Source organism: Gopherus evgoodei, chromosome 10 (genome assembly GCF_007399415.2).
Source record: "Gopherus evgoodei ecotype Sinaloan lineage chromosome 10, rGopEvg1_v1.p, whole genome shotgun sequence".
NCBI classification, from domain to species: Eukaryota; Metazoa; Chordata; order Testudines; family Testudinidae; genus Gopherus; species Gopherus evgoodei.
Window position 1 is genome coordinate 38235298 of NC_044331.1, and position 17877 is coordinate 38253174.

At 50.3% G+C, this 17877-nt stretch overlaps 1 protein-coding gene across 1 annotated transcript in view; it reads right to left on the bottom strand.

Annotated features, from left to right (window-relative positions):
* Positions 1 to 2581: 2581 nt before the first annotated feature.
* ODF3L1 (outer dense fiber of sperm tails 3 like 1) overlaps positions 2582 to 17877 on the bottom strand; it is a 29076-nt gene continuing 13780 nt past the window's right edge. Inside the window, exon 5 of the mRNA XM_030578255.1 lies at positions 2582 to 3057. Coding sequence (XP_030434115.1) covers positions 2582 to 3057 — 476 coding nt within the window. The remainder of the gene's footprint in view (positions 3058 to 17877) is intronic.

The window sequence follows — 17877 nt, forward strand, 5'->3', positions numbered from 1 at the left end:
TGCTGAGTGCCAGTAGCTCTTGCAGTGGGTGCTCAGCACTTGGCAGGAGGCGCTGAGCCTAGAGTGACCAGATAGCAAGTGTGAAAAATCGGGACGGGGGTGGGGTAATAGGAGCCTATATAGGAAAAAGCCCCAAATATTGGGACTTTCCCTATAAAATCAGGACATCTGGTCACCCTAGCTCAGCCCTGCTCAGGATCAGGCCTTCTATCTGTTGTTTTAGGCCCTGGGTGCGGGAACCATGTTAGCACCTTGCCATTGAGAGCTTTCGTCCAACACACTTCCCTAGAGTGCTGCTAGCACAGCTTCCTTGGTCAGAGGTCAATCATCAGGCCGTCCTCTGCCAGTGTAATGGGCATACAGCTCCAAAGCTGACCCTGATCTCAACATGCACACTGTATGTGCAACCCCGCTAACACACAGCAATTGCTGTACCTTGGTTAGCAGCTGGTCCACATATGAGGATACCAGCCCACTACTACTGTCAGGTGAGGGAGTTGCTCCTTTAGCTCAAGTTGTAGAGGGTCATGTTTTCAGTGCTGGCAGTCTGAGGTTCAAAGCCAAGCCGGTGGGGTCATTATAGGTACATACATGCACTGTATACACACCTGCTTACGTATACATCTCAACTCAGACATGGCAGCTCTTTCTGAGCCCCTGGCACCTAATCCCCACCTATTTTCCTTCTACCCAGCTGCAGTGCATTCTCTCCTCAACAAGCTGACCTCCCAGTCTGTCCTACTCATCAGCTCATGTTGCCCTCAATTCCCAGCTGCAGAGCACAGGTCTCAATGGGAGTTTCAGTGACTTCAATGGACTACTGCTCAGGCCCATGGTAGGAAACGAGAATGTTGGCACTAGGTCAGATAGGCTGGTCTTTGTACTGGGTAAGTGATGTCAGCTGACTCACCCAGGATGCAGGGCTGGTGTCCTCTCAAGGAGGCTCTCAAATGCCCCCTCCCCACGAATGTATCCATTGATGCCCTATGTTAACTTAGCACTGTCCACTGGTCCCCACTACAAAACCAACCCCTGCACTACCTAGCCTGTGCTACCTGTGGATTGCAGGCACAAGAAGACGTCCTGCACCCGCCTGGCCCTTACTTTAGTCAGGCAATGAGCAGGATGCGCTGTTTGATTCTGACATGTCACCTGCTGTAGCTGTTCCTTAATTATACACTTGGCCACCTTGCTTGTTAATTACCACTCCCAACCTCACCAAAAATAGATCATTGAGCAAGGGCCCCAACAGACTGCATGCAAACAAAGTTCCAGGAGAGGGGTTTCGGTGTGGCTAGTGGATCCCATGGTGGCCTGGCATACTGCTGCAGATTGGAGGCCCCTCATTATGCCCAGAATAAACACCACAGGCCTGGAAACTGGCAGTACAAGCTCCCCTCAGAGTGCCCCTCTCTTCCCCACCAGATGGCCTCCTCCCTAATGTGGAGGAACTCCCCTTCAGATGGGCCCTGTGACCTGCCCGCTCGGTCCCTGGCCTCTCTGTAAGCGTTAGCGACATCAGAAAACCAGAAAGAGGCTCCTGCAGAAGGGTCCAGGACATGACTGACTCAGGGAGCATTCTGTGCTGTGCAGCATCGCTGCTTGGGGGTGCCAAGAGGACGGTCTCCAGCCAGAAATGGCCAGCAGAGGATTCTCCTGGGGGGGACCCCCAGCAGGCATAAAGCCAGGGAAGCTGGCAGAGCGGCTTCTGCAACAGCCACCCCTCCAGCCCAGCATAGGTGACATGCCAGGGAGGGAGACAGGTTGGGAGCAGGCTGACTGTGTAGCGGGGCAGAGCTCTGATATGCTAATTCTCCACTGGCATAAGGTACCTCAGGCCGGGGCATAAGTCAAAGTGGCCCCCAGAGCTGCTGAATCAGGGAACTGTAACTGTCTCCCTTACAGGGCCACTCTGAGCAAAGCTGGAATGCAGGAGAGAACGGAGCCCGTGATGTGCAAAAGACCATCTCCTGTGTGCTACCTAACCACCTAGACAGCATGTGCGTGCCCTGCCCACGGGGGATCCTTTGGTTACACAGCAGCTCTCTGCTCCAAGAGTGTCGGGAACCAGCGCCTTTAAAAATACATCGATCAATATTTATCTGGCTTTAATGATGGGTTTCCTTATTTGACCGATGCTGCACTTGGGAGGAGCTGGAAACCCCGATAATATTGGAACATCACAGCTCAACTCCTCACCCGATACGCACTAAAACCAAGCTAAAACTTAACAGGCTTTATTGATTTATTTTAATAATAAAATGAAGGAGTGAACCATTCAGTGACATGCGGGGGCAGGGCGAGGGCCCAGAGATGGGGGGTAGCAGTGGGCAAGTGCAGTCATATCACACTGTGAATCTCACAGACAGAAGTCAGAAAGTCTCAAGCCAAGAGTCAGATCCATAGCCCACCGAAATAAACAGCAGTCTTTCTATTGACTTTGCAGGGCTTTGAATCAGGCCTCAAGTGCGCTGTAACTGCTAGGGCTAACATGCAGTGATATGCTGGTGTCACATGGTCATGGCCCAGCTTGGGGGCCTCAGGGTAAGAACAGCCCCACAGCCCAGAGTAGTGGCCTGGCTCACTCCACAACATCAATAACCAAGGGGGTGAGGTACTCAGAGTGACGGATCCCCAGGCTGAAATCCGGGGCCCTCGGCTTGATGATGGTGACACGGCTGGTCTTGTAGTCCGCTGGCCCTGGAGTAGAGTCCCTTATGAATTTGTACTTTCTCCACATGCTGTAGGCAGGTTGCCGATTCAAGTAGACATTAGGTTCGGGCACAACAAAAGATGCTGGGCCAGGGACTCTTGCCAGCATCTCTGCGTTCCTCTGCATATCCATTTTGGAGGCCATGCTGTAGCAGGGGGCAGATGGTTTGATGGGAAGTCTGGGTCCCAGCGTCCCTGGGAGGGTATAGGCATTGGGAGCTGGATTGGGATCATTCTCACGGTAGCGAGTGCGATCGGCCAAGGAATAAGCCGGTGCATAAGGTTCCCCCTGCGGATGCACCTTCTCTGTGTGGTATTCATTCGGGGCAGGTGTGCTCATCAAACCTGAGATCCAAGAGGCACTTTGGGATCAATGTTACTATGGTAGAGTTGGGTTCTACCTACTTCCGAAGCTGGCTGCACCCTGAGGCGTAAGCTGGTGCCCATTGTGGGGTCATGCAACAGGCCTTTGGCCACTACAGACCTCACTTCAAATGTGGCTTGCATTTCAAAAGAGTTTCTGTCTTACTAGAGTGTCTCTGGTCTGGGGAAATGGTGAGGACAAAAGTGAGGTGATTGGCAGACCTGTACACAGGGGCCCAGCAGTCAGGGTGCATTCGTAGAGCTGTGGGGTGGAATGTTAACAGGGAGGGCATTGTGCAGTACCAGGTTAACCAGGGTGCCAATGGCTCCATGGTGCTGGGCCCACACTCAGAAAGGCCCCTAACACTTACTTCCTCCTCTACCACAGCACTGCAAGAGGCCCTGAAGGAGGGCAAGGAGCAGCACCCTGGTTACCATGACGCCCAGCCTCCAGCCCCAGAGAACACCTACCCCCTGCCCCCCACAGGCCCAGCCAGCTCCTGGGGCGGGCAGACTGCCAGACAACCCGGGATATACTGTACACTGCACCAGGGCCCTGCCACATTGTATCACCCACACCGTGCCCAGAGATGGGCAACGAGGCTCCAACTCTCATGCTCTGCCTACAGCGATCCAGCCTGGGAGCCAAGAGCCATGGGGACCTTGGGAGCAGTAGTTCCTTGGCCCCACCAGGAAAAGTTAAAATAATAAGTAAGAGAAGAAAGGCTTTACTAGAGGACCTGGGCAGCTTTAGGTACAGTACCAGGCACACAAGAGGATATGATTCCATTTCCACTTCTGAGACATGGAAGCAGAAATTGGCTTTTCCTTTCCAGATTTATCTAATAGTCAGAAAAGGAATCTAGCACCTCCTTTCCAGATTTGAACACCCTCAAAGTTCAAGAGCAATTGGGCTGCTCTCTGTTACTTCATTTCTCCCAAATCAAATACTGATCCATTGTAATTTACTGTAGAAAAAGTAGGATAAAATTGAGCAACAAATGCTGGCTCTTCCCAATCCTAACTAGGACCAGAATTGCTATATTCAACCACCATTACTGGGTTTTTTTTTAGTTTTGTTTGTTTAAAAAGATGACAGTAATATTGCATTGGCAAGTTCCCCACAGAAAAGAAGAGTGGAACAAAAGAACAGCAAAGGCACCTCAACTTTTCCTTATTATGTGGGACAGTCATACAATATGGATCCGAATATCCTCCAATCACACAAACTGAAAATCATTCCACTTTATTGCAGTTCTGTAACTATGCAGAAACCATTCTGCGTACATCCAAAATTTCTACTGAATTCAGAAGCACCTTGCTTTTGTAATCATACCATCTGGTATTTTCAAACCTTGTAAGCTAAGCAGGTTTACATTTAGTAATTGGGCGGGAGGCCTCAGAAAAAGTTAAGTGCTGCAGAACGTGTTGATTATGCATTAGGTAATGTGAGTCCCTCCTGTTTACAATAGTAAACAAGCGTAGCATAGTTTTAGAATGCACTGTACTCCTAGAGTCTAGGATTAGCTCCTTTGCTTCTATACACAGCCCATTAAAGACAATGAAAAGACTCCCACCAATTTCAACAGGCTTTGGGGGGAAACATGGGGTAACTCCACTGTCTTCATAGGGTACATGTCCCACAGCAGAGCGGGGTTGTGTGAGCTTGTTGCAGAGCTGCTGCTCAGGGATGTGGAATTTCCCAGCACCACAGCCTCAGAAATCATCCAGGCTGCACCTTCTTCACTACTATGTGTTAGTTGTTGGGTGCATAGGAATTGGGGGCCCTGCTGCAGGTGACGGGCATCTCGGCTACTTAAAGCCTTGGCCTGGAGTAGGGAAGCACCTAACTGCAGAGTCCACTGCTGCCTAAGGCCGGCGCTGAGGATTAAGAATCCCTAGTGCCGCCATTGCAAAGTTCAAGCATGCTCACTCTTGGAATTGCCACCCCTCCCACAGCTAGTAGGTGCACCTGTCTAAGGCTGGCCTCTGGCAATTGGCCCCATGGCTGTAGCCAGAGAAGCTACAGGTAGCTCTGTGACTATTGGGGGCCATTAGGCTAGGAGCAGATAAAGAAACTGGAGTTAACCGCAAGTAACAGAGGTCACCAGTAGGACAGGAATGTCAAGGGGAGCAGGGAAAGTGGAAACAGGTCAGGTGTGCAGGGGGAGAATAGGACCAGCTGTCTGGGGAGCACATCCAAGGTAGAAGGGAAACAAGCATGGAGAGAGGTGTTGATGACCAAGTAGTGGAATAGCACGTAGATGGAAGCAAAGGGAAAAAGAAGGCTGGTAACTGCAGGTTCCCAGAAGCTAAGTGCCCACTGAGCCAGGGTTGGAGAAATGATGTTTGCAAGTGGCTTGCTCAAATGGCAGGATGGGTGCTGGGGGAGGAATTTGTCAGAATTGATCAGATATCTGCTGACTGTGGAACTTTATTGAGCTGAGGCCAGGATCACATACAGTGGCTTGTGAAATAGGATGGTACTGTGGAGACACAACTATAGAAGGTCTGAATGAGGAAGGAGATAAATCTGTGGGGAGTTTCCATGATCACTATGAAAGTTCTGTTCACTGTGGACAATGGTAAACCCACATGGTTGTACAACTCAATGAGAAAAACTGGGGGCTGAGGAAGCTGGATATGGCAATACATATAGTTAAGCAGAGGTGTGTGATCAAAATGAAAAATGTCTCAGATTCAGTACTGGGTATGCTATCGCACCAATGGCCTACACTCAGAAGGGATCCATAATGACTACATGGGGGCCCACAAATACATCTGGCACCAGGCCCACAAAAGGTTAAGCTAGCCCTGGCATTGTGCATCAGCCCTAAGAATCAGTCCAGACCCTCATCTGGTATAAATCGGTGCAGCTCCATTTCATTCAATGGCATTATACCCATTTACACTGAGGATCTAGCCCAAAGTGTTTAAGATCACTTGCCTTCACGATGCCTGGCACTGGGCAAAACTCACATATTCCAATGTTTGAATGACATTTTCAACCATTAAATCACAGTTAGTTGCGACAGGGATTTGTCAGATGTTGTGTTACCTGCAACAGCTTCTAGTACAGTCTGGTCTCTCTTTTGTCCTGCCTTTCCCCTAGTAGCCCCATCTGCTCTCCCCATTGCTGCACCAGCACTCTGCCTTCTCATTGGATTCATGCCCTCTAGATCCCCTTATATGAGGCTGTAACAGTGAGAGACTCACCCCTGTGGCGCCTCCTGCTGGCATCCTGGGAATTAGCTCTTTTTCCTGCCTTGGAGCACCCTCTGCAGGCCAATGTCTTGCTGCTGCTTGGCCCCCCCATGTCCCTCCTGGACCCTGCTGCCCCTTTCCACTGGGGTTCTGCCCCCTGGCAGTAACCCCACAGTCTCTGGGTCTCCCCCTTCCAGGGGAACCCCCACCCTCTATCCCCACCTCACCTCAATCTTTGGCTACTGCCCAGTCTCCATCTAGTCCCCATTCACTGGGGCAGACTGCAGTATAAGCCACTCATCACAGGCATAGGGGGTTGGACCTGCTGCCTCTGCCTACTTGTGGGCTGCCCCCTGCAACCCCAGTACCCAGTTAGCCTTCTACTAGGCCTGCAGCCTGGGGGGTTTCCAGGCCAGAGCACCTCAGCACTTCTTGCCTTCCCCCAGCCCTGCTCCACCTTAGGTACCCAGGTACATTCCCCAGCAGGCAGGCCCTTCTCCCTCTAAAGGCAGAGGGAAAATATCTATCTGCTCCTAGCCCACTGCCCTCTTATAATGGCCAGCTGGGCCCTGATTGGGGTGTGGCTACAGCTGAGGCTGCTTCCCCAACCAGCCTGGGCTGCTTGCCCCCAGCCACAGCCCTCTCCCAGGGCTGATTTCAAGCCCTTTAGGGCAGGAGTGGGTGACCACCCCCCTACAGAGGCAAATTGTGCATTAGCTGTCTCCTGCTATCTGATATTATAAACACCTGGGGACTCCAAGAAACTCTCATGCTGCCTTCAGGGTTTACATATGATTCCCTTTAGAACACATTTTCAATGGAACTCACATGTCCAAAAGCAACTTTTGAAGCCCAGAAGACAATGCACTCCTGTACTACCCCAACCCCATGCACAAGAGTTTAGATGCACTAAGAAATCTAATCCCACCCTTTGTGTTCCCTGGAACCCATAAAGGATTCTGCCCAGCTCCCACTGAAGTCAATGAGAGCTCCATCCATGATACAAGTCAAATATCTCCTCATATGCTGGCTAACCAAGAAGATACTAGCATACCCCTTAGTCAATGGAGAGTCACGACCAAACAAGTCCCCTGACTATATAGCGCAGGGGCCCACCCAAAGGTGTGCTGATCCCTGGGGGCAACCCACTGTTCTGGCTCTAGTGGAAGGGAAAGGGGCCTGCGCCAAGGAGAAGAAGAGACACCACATGGGACAACCCCATTTCCAGCTCACAAAGAGTAGCTGTTCCAAAGACATGGATCTGGGACATCAGACCAAGAGGGTCCAGGCATTGCCTTAGGGCTCAAGGTAATTGCAGCCTTCCTGGGTGCAGGGGCTGCTCCGACCTTAGAGGAGTCACTGGGGCATTAACCAGACAGCCAGGGCTGTCCCATTGTAAACGTTATTGATCCTTCCCTGAGAAACCATCTCAGTGTGTTGGATTTCCCACAGACAGAGAGCACCGCCAGCAGGCAATGCCGACCCCTCTGACATTGCTCAGCACCCCGCTGCTCCGGGGGGCAAACAGCTGCACAGTGTTTTTCACACAAGCACAAGTGATTTTCAGGCACAGGCTGGACTTTCTGCCTTCAGTACATGTCCCCTCCCTCAGGGCCGAGGGCCATTCTTGGAGGGGGTAGCCAGGTGCCCAGCATCATGCCCTGATGCCACGGCATTCAGGAGATGGGTTGGTAAATGGCACATTCCCAGCCCTACTCTCTGAGCACTAACTCTGGGGGCTCCGGGGGACACACAGCAGCCCTGCTCTCCACTCCTTTTGGAGGCCTGGGCAACTCTCTTCACTGTGGTTTTCTCATGACCATTCCAGTGCCCCAGGGCCCTACAGCATTACAGTGAAATGAGGCTCAGGAGACTAGCAGGCAGGTAAGAGCCAGAGCAGGCAGGGGCATTGCACAGGCCAGAGAGAGCGGGTGGCATGTTACTCTCTATTGCCAGGGAACCTAGTAAGAGACCTCCCTCTCCTGCCTCTCTCCCTCTGGGGTAAATGTCGCCATACAGCAGGCTCGAGGGGGTCGGGGCAGTGACGCATCAGCCCGACAGGCATGAGGCCACGGGGGAGACGCCCGGTGGGCCGTGGGAATGAGGTGACAGCCAGGGACATGCGAGTTTGCTGGCAAATCCCTGTTTATTATGCAGCAGAAGCCTGGCTCTCATTCCATCTTCATCGTAACGCACAGGCCCCGGAGAGGCTTGGGCCAGATGACCAATCAAACAGGATCCTGCCAAATGACCCCAAACACAAGCAGATTCAGGGAGAGGCCAGCAGGGCTCTTGGCACCTCCACTCACATGGAAGGAGGGTCAGAGAAAATAGACCAGGCCCTGGTCTCACTGACACCAATGGGAGCCTTGCCATTGATTGCAATGGGGGCAGGATTTGGTCAGTATAATCCTCACCTGGTTCCATTGCAGCCTGAGCCTTAGAGATGCCTCCTGCCTCTGCCCATGGTGCTTGACAAGGGACAGCTGGGACCAGCGCAGTGAGTGACTCTCCAAGCGCCTGCCTGCAGAGCCAAGGTGACAGTCAGGAACCCGAATGCTCATCACCCTCATTCACCTCTGCCTTCTCCCTGGGCCCCTCTAATGGCCACATGGGCAGATTCTCAAGGCAAATCCTTATTAAAGCGCCTCAGATTTACCTTCCTACCTCTCATCTAAGAAGGTCCAAAACAATATACCCTCCTTTGACCACATAAATAACCCCAGCTCTGTCCCCATGACTCTCCATTGTCTCGTCTCCTTTCACAGGTCTGTCTGCACCACGACGATTTAATCCATATCTGTAGCGTAGGTCTCCATTTTGTTTTGTGAGCACCATTTTGGTTGTGAGACTGTCCAGCACCTTCCCTGTTGTCTCTTTGCCTCCATCTTGGACTAGGATTCCAAGAAGTGTTGACAATGAAGCGCAATCAAGGGTCATTAACCTGGAGGGTCTCCTGCTGAAATGCAAGCACCTTGGACAATGAGCTAGTTACCGCCCAGAGAAACCCATCCTTCCAGGTGAAATGGTAACCAAGCAATGGGTTACCTGACAAGGGACTTGAAGTGACTGAGGATGGTCACCTGACACAGGGGACTGCAGCTTTATAAAAGGAAGCTCTCTCACCAGTCATCTTCAGAGAAGGAGAGGAGAGAGACCCCAGAAGCTAAAGGCTGAGCAGTAGGAGAGGGATGCAGGAAGCACTTGGGACCCCTAAAAGGGTGGCCCAAAACCCACAGGTCTCTCAGAATGGTGAGGACACTGGAAAGAGGGATTTGCATGCAGGTATTTGTTAGTTTTGTACAGATTTTTATATCTCCTGTGCTTTTTCTATGAGTAAAGTTTATATGTGTGTGTTTATAAACTCCTCTGCAGTGCCTGAGTGGTATCTGCTTACACTGTCACGCCATCCCTGAAGGACGAGACAATTGGCCAGCATGTGCACAGCTTCAGTGGTACTCTGGGAGCATGCAGCTGCTACTGGAGAGCAGACACTATTTTCAATACTTAGGCAATTGAATGGTGGGGTCAGACTTGGGGTCTGCATCTGAGGTGTTTGCATGGAGGCCCACAAACATGCCTAAACTCTACTCATTCCTAACAAACCAAGAGCCTATGAGCCCCAGGGGAGGTCCAGTACAGCAAACTGGTGAGTATCCGGCAGGGTGAAATCATCAGGGTTGCAACATTCCCTCATTACCGTTATCTGGGAGCTCCCAGACACAGTACTTCCCACAGGCCATGACCAGACTGTGCTCACCGCCTCTGTTTCTCTCTCCCTCTGAATGGGCTGCCCCTCTGAGATGTCTGCAGTGAGTGAGTCAAGTGGCTCCAGCCTGCTGAGCTCTTGAAGAGCGCTGTCTGTCCCATTCTCCCACACAACGATGCGCTGGGAACAGAAGGGCTCCCGGGCCCCGACCTGCACAAGCCATCAGTTGCTGTTTATTTCCTCACCCCCTCACTGGGACGATGAACTCTTCAGTGAAGAAGCTAAAGCAGCAGCCCACGTAGTTCAAGCCTCTGGGCCCTAGTAGCTGCACAGAAATACAGGCAACAGCAATGCTGGCCACAGTGACTTTTCTGCTCAGCATCCTCCCCAGCTGCCAGTTGGTTAAATAAGGACCAGAGCAACTACTGCTGCTTGGGTCCAGCTGGGACGTGCCACTAACTGTTCTCATTACGGGTATCAGCATCTCCCTGGGGCTCTAGTGCTGGCCCCTCGGTCTGTTCTCCGCGGGGACCTCCTGTCTTCATCTTCGCTCTAAAAGCTCTTCTATGCAGAGCCCACCACCTCTGTTCATTTCCCCAGGGGACCGATTTCATCTTTCTCCCTGAATGCCCAGCTCACTTCAGCAGCAGGATCTTCACACCTCATTGCCTCTTCCAGCAAGAGCCATGTTTTCTCCTGAGGAATAGTTCCCCTATCCTGGTGACCCCTCCGGCTTGCAGCTCGGCTGCCCTGCTTGCTACTGACCTCCTTAGCTCGAGCAGAGCTAAGGAGGGAGAGGGGGTTTCTAAACAAGGCCCATATTAGGCACTGAGGGCTAGAAGCTGTGCCGGTGTGACTGTCATAGGTGCTGAGTGAACGGCTGAGACACATTTGTGCACCCTGCCTTAAACAGGCATCCCAGCCCTTTGGCACTGACCTTTAAGAGGCTCACTGAGTAAGCACCACAGGCCAGATGAGTCAGTGCGGTTGGCAAGTCAGATCATTAACCCCCAAAAGGGTTTGCTGGGACAGACACAGTGGGTCATGTAACGGATAACACAACAGAGGTGGGAGAACATCAGCAAGTGCAATGGTGGCACATCCTTCATCTCCTTTAGCAGCATAGACAGAACCTTCAGCATTGGCATCCTTTCCTCCTGGACAGTTGGGAAGGGGAAGAGGATGTACCATCTGATGCCAGACTGAACTGGAAGGAGGACTACAAGCCCAGCAGCGGGCTAAGTGCAATAGGAGCAGCCACATCCTAGCAGACGCCTCCTGAGTAAGCTATCAGATCCTTACTAGGTCCAGAAGGTCCTCAGCTCCTGCACTGCTTGGTTTTCATGTTGTTGTTAGCCGTGTATACAGCATTGCAAGCCTAGAAGGACCTTAGGGAAATGGGGCAAACAAATTATGGTCCTGCGCCATATAGTTTCTAGTCCAAAGACACAGATTGGTGGGGTACAGCTGGGATGGTGTGGGGACAGGTTTCAGTTTAAGGACCAGAAGGGGTCTGCTCAGGGACCAAATCCAGCAAGGAAACAAGGGGATAGGACAGAACGTCTGTCCAGAAGGGAAAAGGAGGAGGGCCAGCAAAGTACAATGATGGAGCTGAGAATGCAGGTGGATGGAGCCAAGGAAGAAGTTGAACATGAGAAATACCCTCCCCTATATTTCTGTATCAATGCCCACCAGCTGCCACATCCCAACCCATACATGACAGATGGGTGTCTGGAACGCCACTTAGGGCATATCTGCCTGCACGGCAAAGGCATATTTGTGTCTGGCGATGCCATCATGCACTGTCAGCACAGGAGTAGACAAAGCTTTTTGGACGAGTTGTCAAGATTGAGATAATCTGGCTTCCTCTTTGCAGGGTTACGCCCAGGGAAGTAGCTGTGCCCTTGTGGACTGTGTGGTTTCTGTGGGGATCTGGAAATTATATCATCTGGAACAGCAGGCTGTATTCTGACAGAAAACTTGACTTGGACTCATACTCACAGGCATCCCTCAATTACCCAATCATGAGTTGTGGTGTTCTATTTTTTCCTGTGCCCTCTGGGTCCCTGGGTTGAAAGCCTCTTGGCTGAAACTCTTGGAGTATCTTCCCTCAGATTTGGTCTTTGGCCCATATGGATTTGGGGAGGGGGGGGCTCTGTCAGTCCTGGGACAGAGGTGGTCACAAACAGCATGCAATCTCTTCATCCAGGAAAATCAGCCCCACACCAATGCCCAGTTCCCAGGGGGTAATTGACACAGGAACTGACTATAATCAGAGAGCAAATTCTCTTGTGGCTCACAGGGCTTCATCCCCAGAAGCTGCCTCCACACAGAACCTTGCCTTACCCCAAACTAACACCTCACAGCATGTCTTCACAAGACCAAATGTTTGTTCACATGCTAAACAACAAAGAACTTGGAAGACTATATGTAACAGAGCCACCTGCCAGCAGGGCCAGCTCCAGGCACCAGCATTCCAAGCAGGTGCTTGGGGTGGCAATCTGCAAGCGGCAGTAGTCTGTGTGTTTTTGCCCCCAAGCAGAGCGCCGAATTGCCGCCGCAGACGGCGGAGGCATCCATGTGCTGTTAGGGCGGCACACGTGTTTCCGCGGTGGCGACAATTCGGCAGCAGCTTCTATGTTCAGCTATCCATGGCAGCGCAGCTTGTGTCTTCTGGCTGAAGACAGAAGCTGCCGCCGAATTGCTGCCATCATGGAAACACATGTGCCACCCTAACGGCACACAAACTGCCCCCACCGTCCATGCTGGCATTTCAGCACGCTGCTTGGGGCAGCAAGAACAGTAGAGCCAGCCCTGCCTGCCATAGCATTATGATGCCTATTTAACAGGCCAGGGAACTGAGCAACCAAGGGTTGAGTGTCTTAGCCAGACTGTCATAAACAGATAAGTAAAAGTTAATAGAACAGAAGTACTTCATATCTCTTTTGCCTGTAAAGGGTTAACAAAATTAGAGAGCCTGGCTGTCACCTGACCAGAGGACCAATCAGGGGACAGGATACTTTCAAATCTTGAAGGAGGGAAGTTTTGTGTGTGCTGTTAGTTTTTGGTTGTTGTTCTCTCTGGGTTCTGAGAGTGACCAGACGTGTAACCAGGTTTCTCTCCAATCTCCCTGATACAGGTTCTTATAGATTCAAAATAGTAAGTACTAGGTGATAAGGCGAGTTAAGCTTATGTTTGTTTTCTTTATTTGCAAATGTTTATTTGGCTGGGAGGAGTTCATATGTGTATTTGGCTGAAAGGATTTTAATTTGTACTTGTATACTTAGGCTGGGAGGGTATTCCCAGTGTCTATAGCTGAAAGACTAACATATTCCATCTTAAATTTACAAAGATAATTTTTACTGTTTTTCTTTCTTTTAATTAAAAGCTTTTCTTGTTTAAGAACCTGATTGTTTTTTTTATTCTGGTGAGACCCCAGGGGACTGGGTCTGGATTCACCAGGGAATTGGTGGGGAAAAAGGAGGGAAGGGGGAGAGAGAGGTTAATTTCTCTCTGTGTTAGGATTACTTTCTCTCTCAGGGAGAGTCTGGGAGGGGGAGAGAGAAGGCGAGGGGAAGGTGAATTTTCCTCTCTGTTCTAAGATTCAAGGAGTTTGAATCACAGTGATCTTCCAGGGTAACCCAGGGAGGGGAAGCCTGGGAGAGGCAACGGTGAGGGAAAGGGTTTACTTTCCTTGTGTTAAGATCCAGAGGGTCTGGGTCTTGGGGGTCCCCAGGTGAGGTTTTGGGGGGCCCAGAGTGTACCAGGCACTGGAATTCCTGGTTGGTGGCAGCGCTACAAGTACAAGGCTGGTAATTGAGCTTAGAGGAATTCATGCTGGTACCATCTTTTGGACGCTAAGGTTCAGAGTGGGGAATTATACCATGACACAGACTTACTCAGGAAGTCTGTGATAGAGTCAGGAATTCAACCCCAGTCTCCCAGCACCTAGTCTTGTGCCTTGTCTTGTGCCTTACCTGGCAGACCAGCTTTGCTCCCTCATGTGGGCACAAATATTTGAAGACATCAGAGACAGAGTTGTCAGCCGTTGCTTTGGGATGTGGGACAGCCAATTCTCATGCACGGGGACCTCAGGTCCCTCTCCCCATAGTTATTATAACTGAAGGCCCCACTGTCAAATATACTGTAGTTTTGTAGGATATCACCACTAAACTTTTCAATGGCCTTGTAATTCATGGTTGCTTATCTTTAATTCAATAGCTAACCTCCAAAGTTCTCGATTACGAAACTAAAGCTACATAATCCTCTTAGATTCCTTGCCATTATTTTCACGTGGTTTGCACTGGCATTGCTGTGTGTTAATTCAGGCAGCCACAGACTCAACCTCTCCAAGTCCCCCAGCTTTAGGAAGATGAGGTGTTCTGGATTTACTGAGCAACTCAAATTGGCCCCTGCCATTATCCCTTCCCATTCCTCTGCATAAACCAAACCCTACAAGGACTTACACATCTGCCCAGCTGCTTCTAATAGCTACACAGAGCCACAGTGTTTCCCATCACCTGTTCCCTGAGCTGAGACAGGGAAGGCAGCTGGATACAGCCAAAAAAATTCCAGATGTGTATGCTGTCAACAAGCCACATGTGTTTGCAGGGGTGGGAGTAGAAGCACACACTCTAGCTCTCTGTCTCTAACATGAGTTGAAATAACATATGCTAAGATTGTAAGCTCCTTGAGGCAGGGACACCTGTTGGTTCTGTATATGTAGAGCACCTAACATAAGAGTCCTGGTCTATGCTCCTCAGCACTATTATTATTGTTGATTGTATAATTAATAATAATGGCATTTTTGCCAGTTTACTTTATTTGATGGCAAGTTCCTGTGCTTAGGAAAGCCATAGGTTTAGATTGTTGCTAATTGTCCAATGAGATATGTCTGGTAAGCCTGGATAGCAGCTGGAGGGGCATATGCATCTATAGGAAGTTTCTCAGTGTAATTTTTTTTCTCCCATTGAATACACTTCTTGCCTCACCTCATGATTCCCAAAGAGGATGTGGAGTCTGATCCAAAGCCCATTGAAGTCAATGGGAATCTTTCCACTGATCTGAAAGGGCTACAGATCCGCCCGATTCACCAAGAGGAGAGGGTAAAGGTCTTTCCCACTCATCTACCAAATGGTGGGTGTGATGTTAAACAGGCACAAGGCAGCTGGGACACTCTGCAGAGCCTCTGTTTAATAAACATTAGGTGAACTGAGGGCTTGTAAGTTAGAAGCTGATAGCCCTGGTTAGAGCAGGGGGAAGCAATGCATTTAGAGCTGGCCTCCAATAGCCCAGCTAGTAAGTGACTGTCCTTCCCAATAACATTGCTAACGCACCACAGTGCTAATATGATTCCGTTGCTCTTCCAGTCTTGTGTCTCCCACAGCTCTACCAATGCACCTCTCTCTGAGCTGCTATTCCAGTACCATGGGCCATTCCTGAACAGCACTGAAGGTCTGCAGTGTGTTCCCGAACATATTGAAGCAGTGATAAACTCTGGTGGTATCATGCTAGAACAAACGCCCGCTAAGGATTAGGATGAGACCTTCAACCTCGTGTAAGTTGCAGTCAATGTCGTATTGAAACCCATGTCTGCAGAGAAGACAAGCTAGTGCATTTACCCACTGCAACACCATGGTCCCTAGAAGGTCTAACTACATTCTAGCTTCTTCATCGCCATGCATGGCGAGACTTCGCAAATGTCATAGGAATTCCAGCTAGGTTAGGAGATGCAGGCTCAGATCCTCGCTATGTAAACCAGTGTAGCTCCATAATGGAGCTAGGCTAATACACACCAGCAGAGGGGCTGGCCCAGTGAGACTCAATGGGCCAGATTCCACAGTGCTGTAATGAGCTTGTCCTGGATATGAATTTGGCCTGCTTGGATCCAATATGTTAGTTATTTTTTGCTAAAGCTCCCAGAGGGCTTGGGCTGTTGGATACCAAGAAATTATGAATGAGTAACTAACTACTCCTGATGCGAGTGCGTGTGATACTAGTTCTGAATGCTCTCAGCATGTTCCATGCATGCTGCCTGTGACGTTGGACTCTATATGATTTTATGAAAATATGCTAATGTAACTGGAATATGTTTCATGCAAAAGGTCTCTTGTAAGGTATCATTACAAAGCTTGTAAACCACTGAGTGTGTTTATCCTATTTGTATAAATGTACCAGTCTTTTATCTGAAACTAGAAATATGAAATATTACTCTGAGGGCCTATTGTAATTATGCAAAGTGTGGGCCATTAATGGCGGTTTGGAATCTTGATGACTCCCATTAACCAGGACAATTGACTGCAGATGGGTGTGTTTTACCTGTAAGTCTTCCTGTATATGTGTGTGCTGGCAAGTGAGCAATGAAGTCTGACAGTGACAGGTGATCATGTCACCTGAACTGGAATCCATCTTTAACCTGGTGTCTTTCCATTGTGAAGGAGGGAGTGGGAACCCAGAGAGGGACAAAGGATTCCCGCCTTATGCAAAAGATATAAAAGTGGGTGGAACAGAATAAAGGGAGGAGAGGAGCCATCATGAGGAATCCCCTAGCTACCACCTGAGCTGGAACAAGGGCTGGACCAGGGGAAAGGATTGTGCTCACACTAGGAAGGCATCCAGTCTGTGAAAGAGACTTATTGAAACATCTCTCAGGGTGAGATTTTATCTGTACTCAGCTGTATTACTGTTTTACACTTAGATTTGCGTGTTTTATTTTATTTTGCTTGGTAATTCACTTTGTTCTGTCTGTTACTACTTGGAACCACTTAAATCCTACTTTCAGTATTTAATAAAATCACTTTTTACTTATTAATTAACTCAGAGTATGTATTAATACCGGGGGGGGGCAAGAGCTGGCAAACAGCTGTGCATATCTCTCTACCAGTGTTATAGAGGGAGAACAATTTATGAGTTTACCCTCTATAAGCTTTATACAGGGTAAATTGGATTTATTTGGGGTTAGACCCCAGTGGGAGTTGGGCACCTGAGTGTTTAAGACAAGAACACTTCTGTTAGCTGCTTTCAGTTAAGTCTGCAACCTGGGTCTGTGTTGGAGCAGATAGGTGTGTCTGGCTCAGCAAGACAGGGTGCTGGGGTCTCAAGCTGGCAGGGAAAACTGGCAGAAGTAGTCTTGGCACATCACTTGCCAGTTCCCAAGGAGGTTTCTGTGATTCAACCCATCACACTGCCTTCTAGGGTTTGTATGGTGGGAAGCACAGCAGCCGCAGCTTTTCAGAGCCAGAGAGTCCATGGCAGCAGGCGGGGAGCCTGCGTCCTCACCTGCTTTGAAAAAGAAACAGTCCCCCACCTGGTTAACAGCTACTAGGTGGAGCAGCAGTTGGTTTTGGGCCTGATCCAAAGCCTATTGAACTGGGATCCTTTCCCAGTGCCTGGGTGTGCCCCTGATTAAACTCACATGGGGCTAGGGGAGTGGGAGCTAGTCAGATAGGTGAGATAGCTGCTGCCATTGGCACCAGGATAGAGGCGGGCAGCCTTTGTGACAGGAACTATGTTGCCAGAACTCAGGGTTACTGTAGGTATCTATGGGCACACTGTCCTGGGGACCTAGTCTCCAGATTCCTCCCCAAGACACTGGAACAACCAAAGAAGACAAGTCCCCCAGAGAAACCTTCTAGGCAGGGGCGGCTCCAGGCCCCAGCACGCCAAGCGCGTGCTTGGGGCGGCAAGCCGCAGGGGGCGCTCTGCCGGCGCCGCCAGGGCGGCAGGCAGGCTGCCCTCGGTGGCTTGCCTGTGGAGAGTCCGCTGGTCCTACGGCTTCAGCGGACCTCCCGCAGGCGTGCCACCAAATCCGCGGGACAGGGGACCTCCCTCAGGCAAGCCGCAGAAGGCAGTCTGCCTGCCGTGTTTGGGGCGGCAGAATTCCTAGAGCC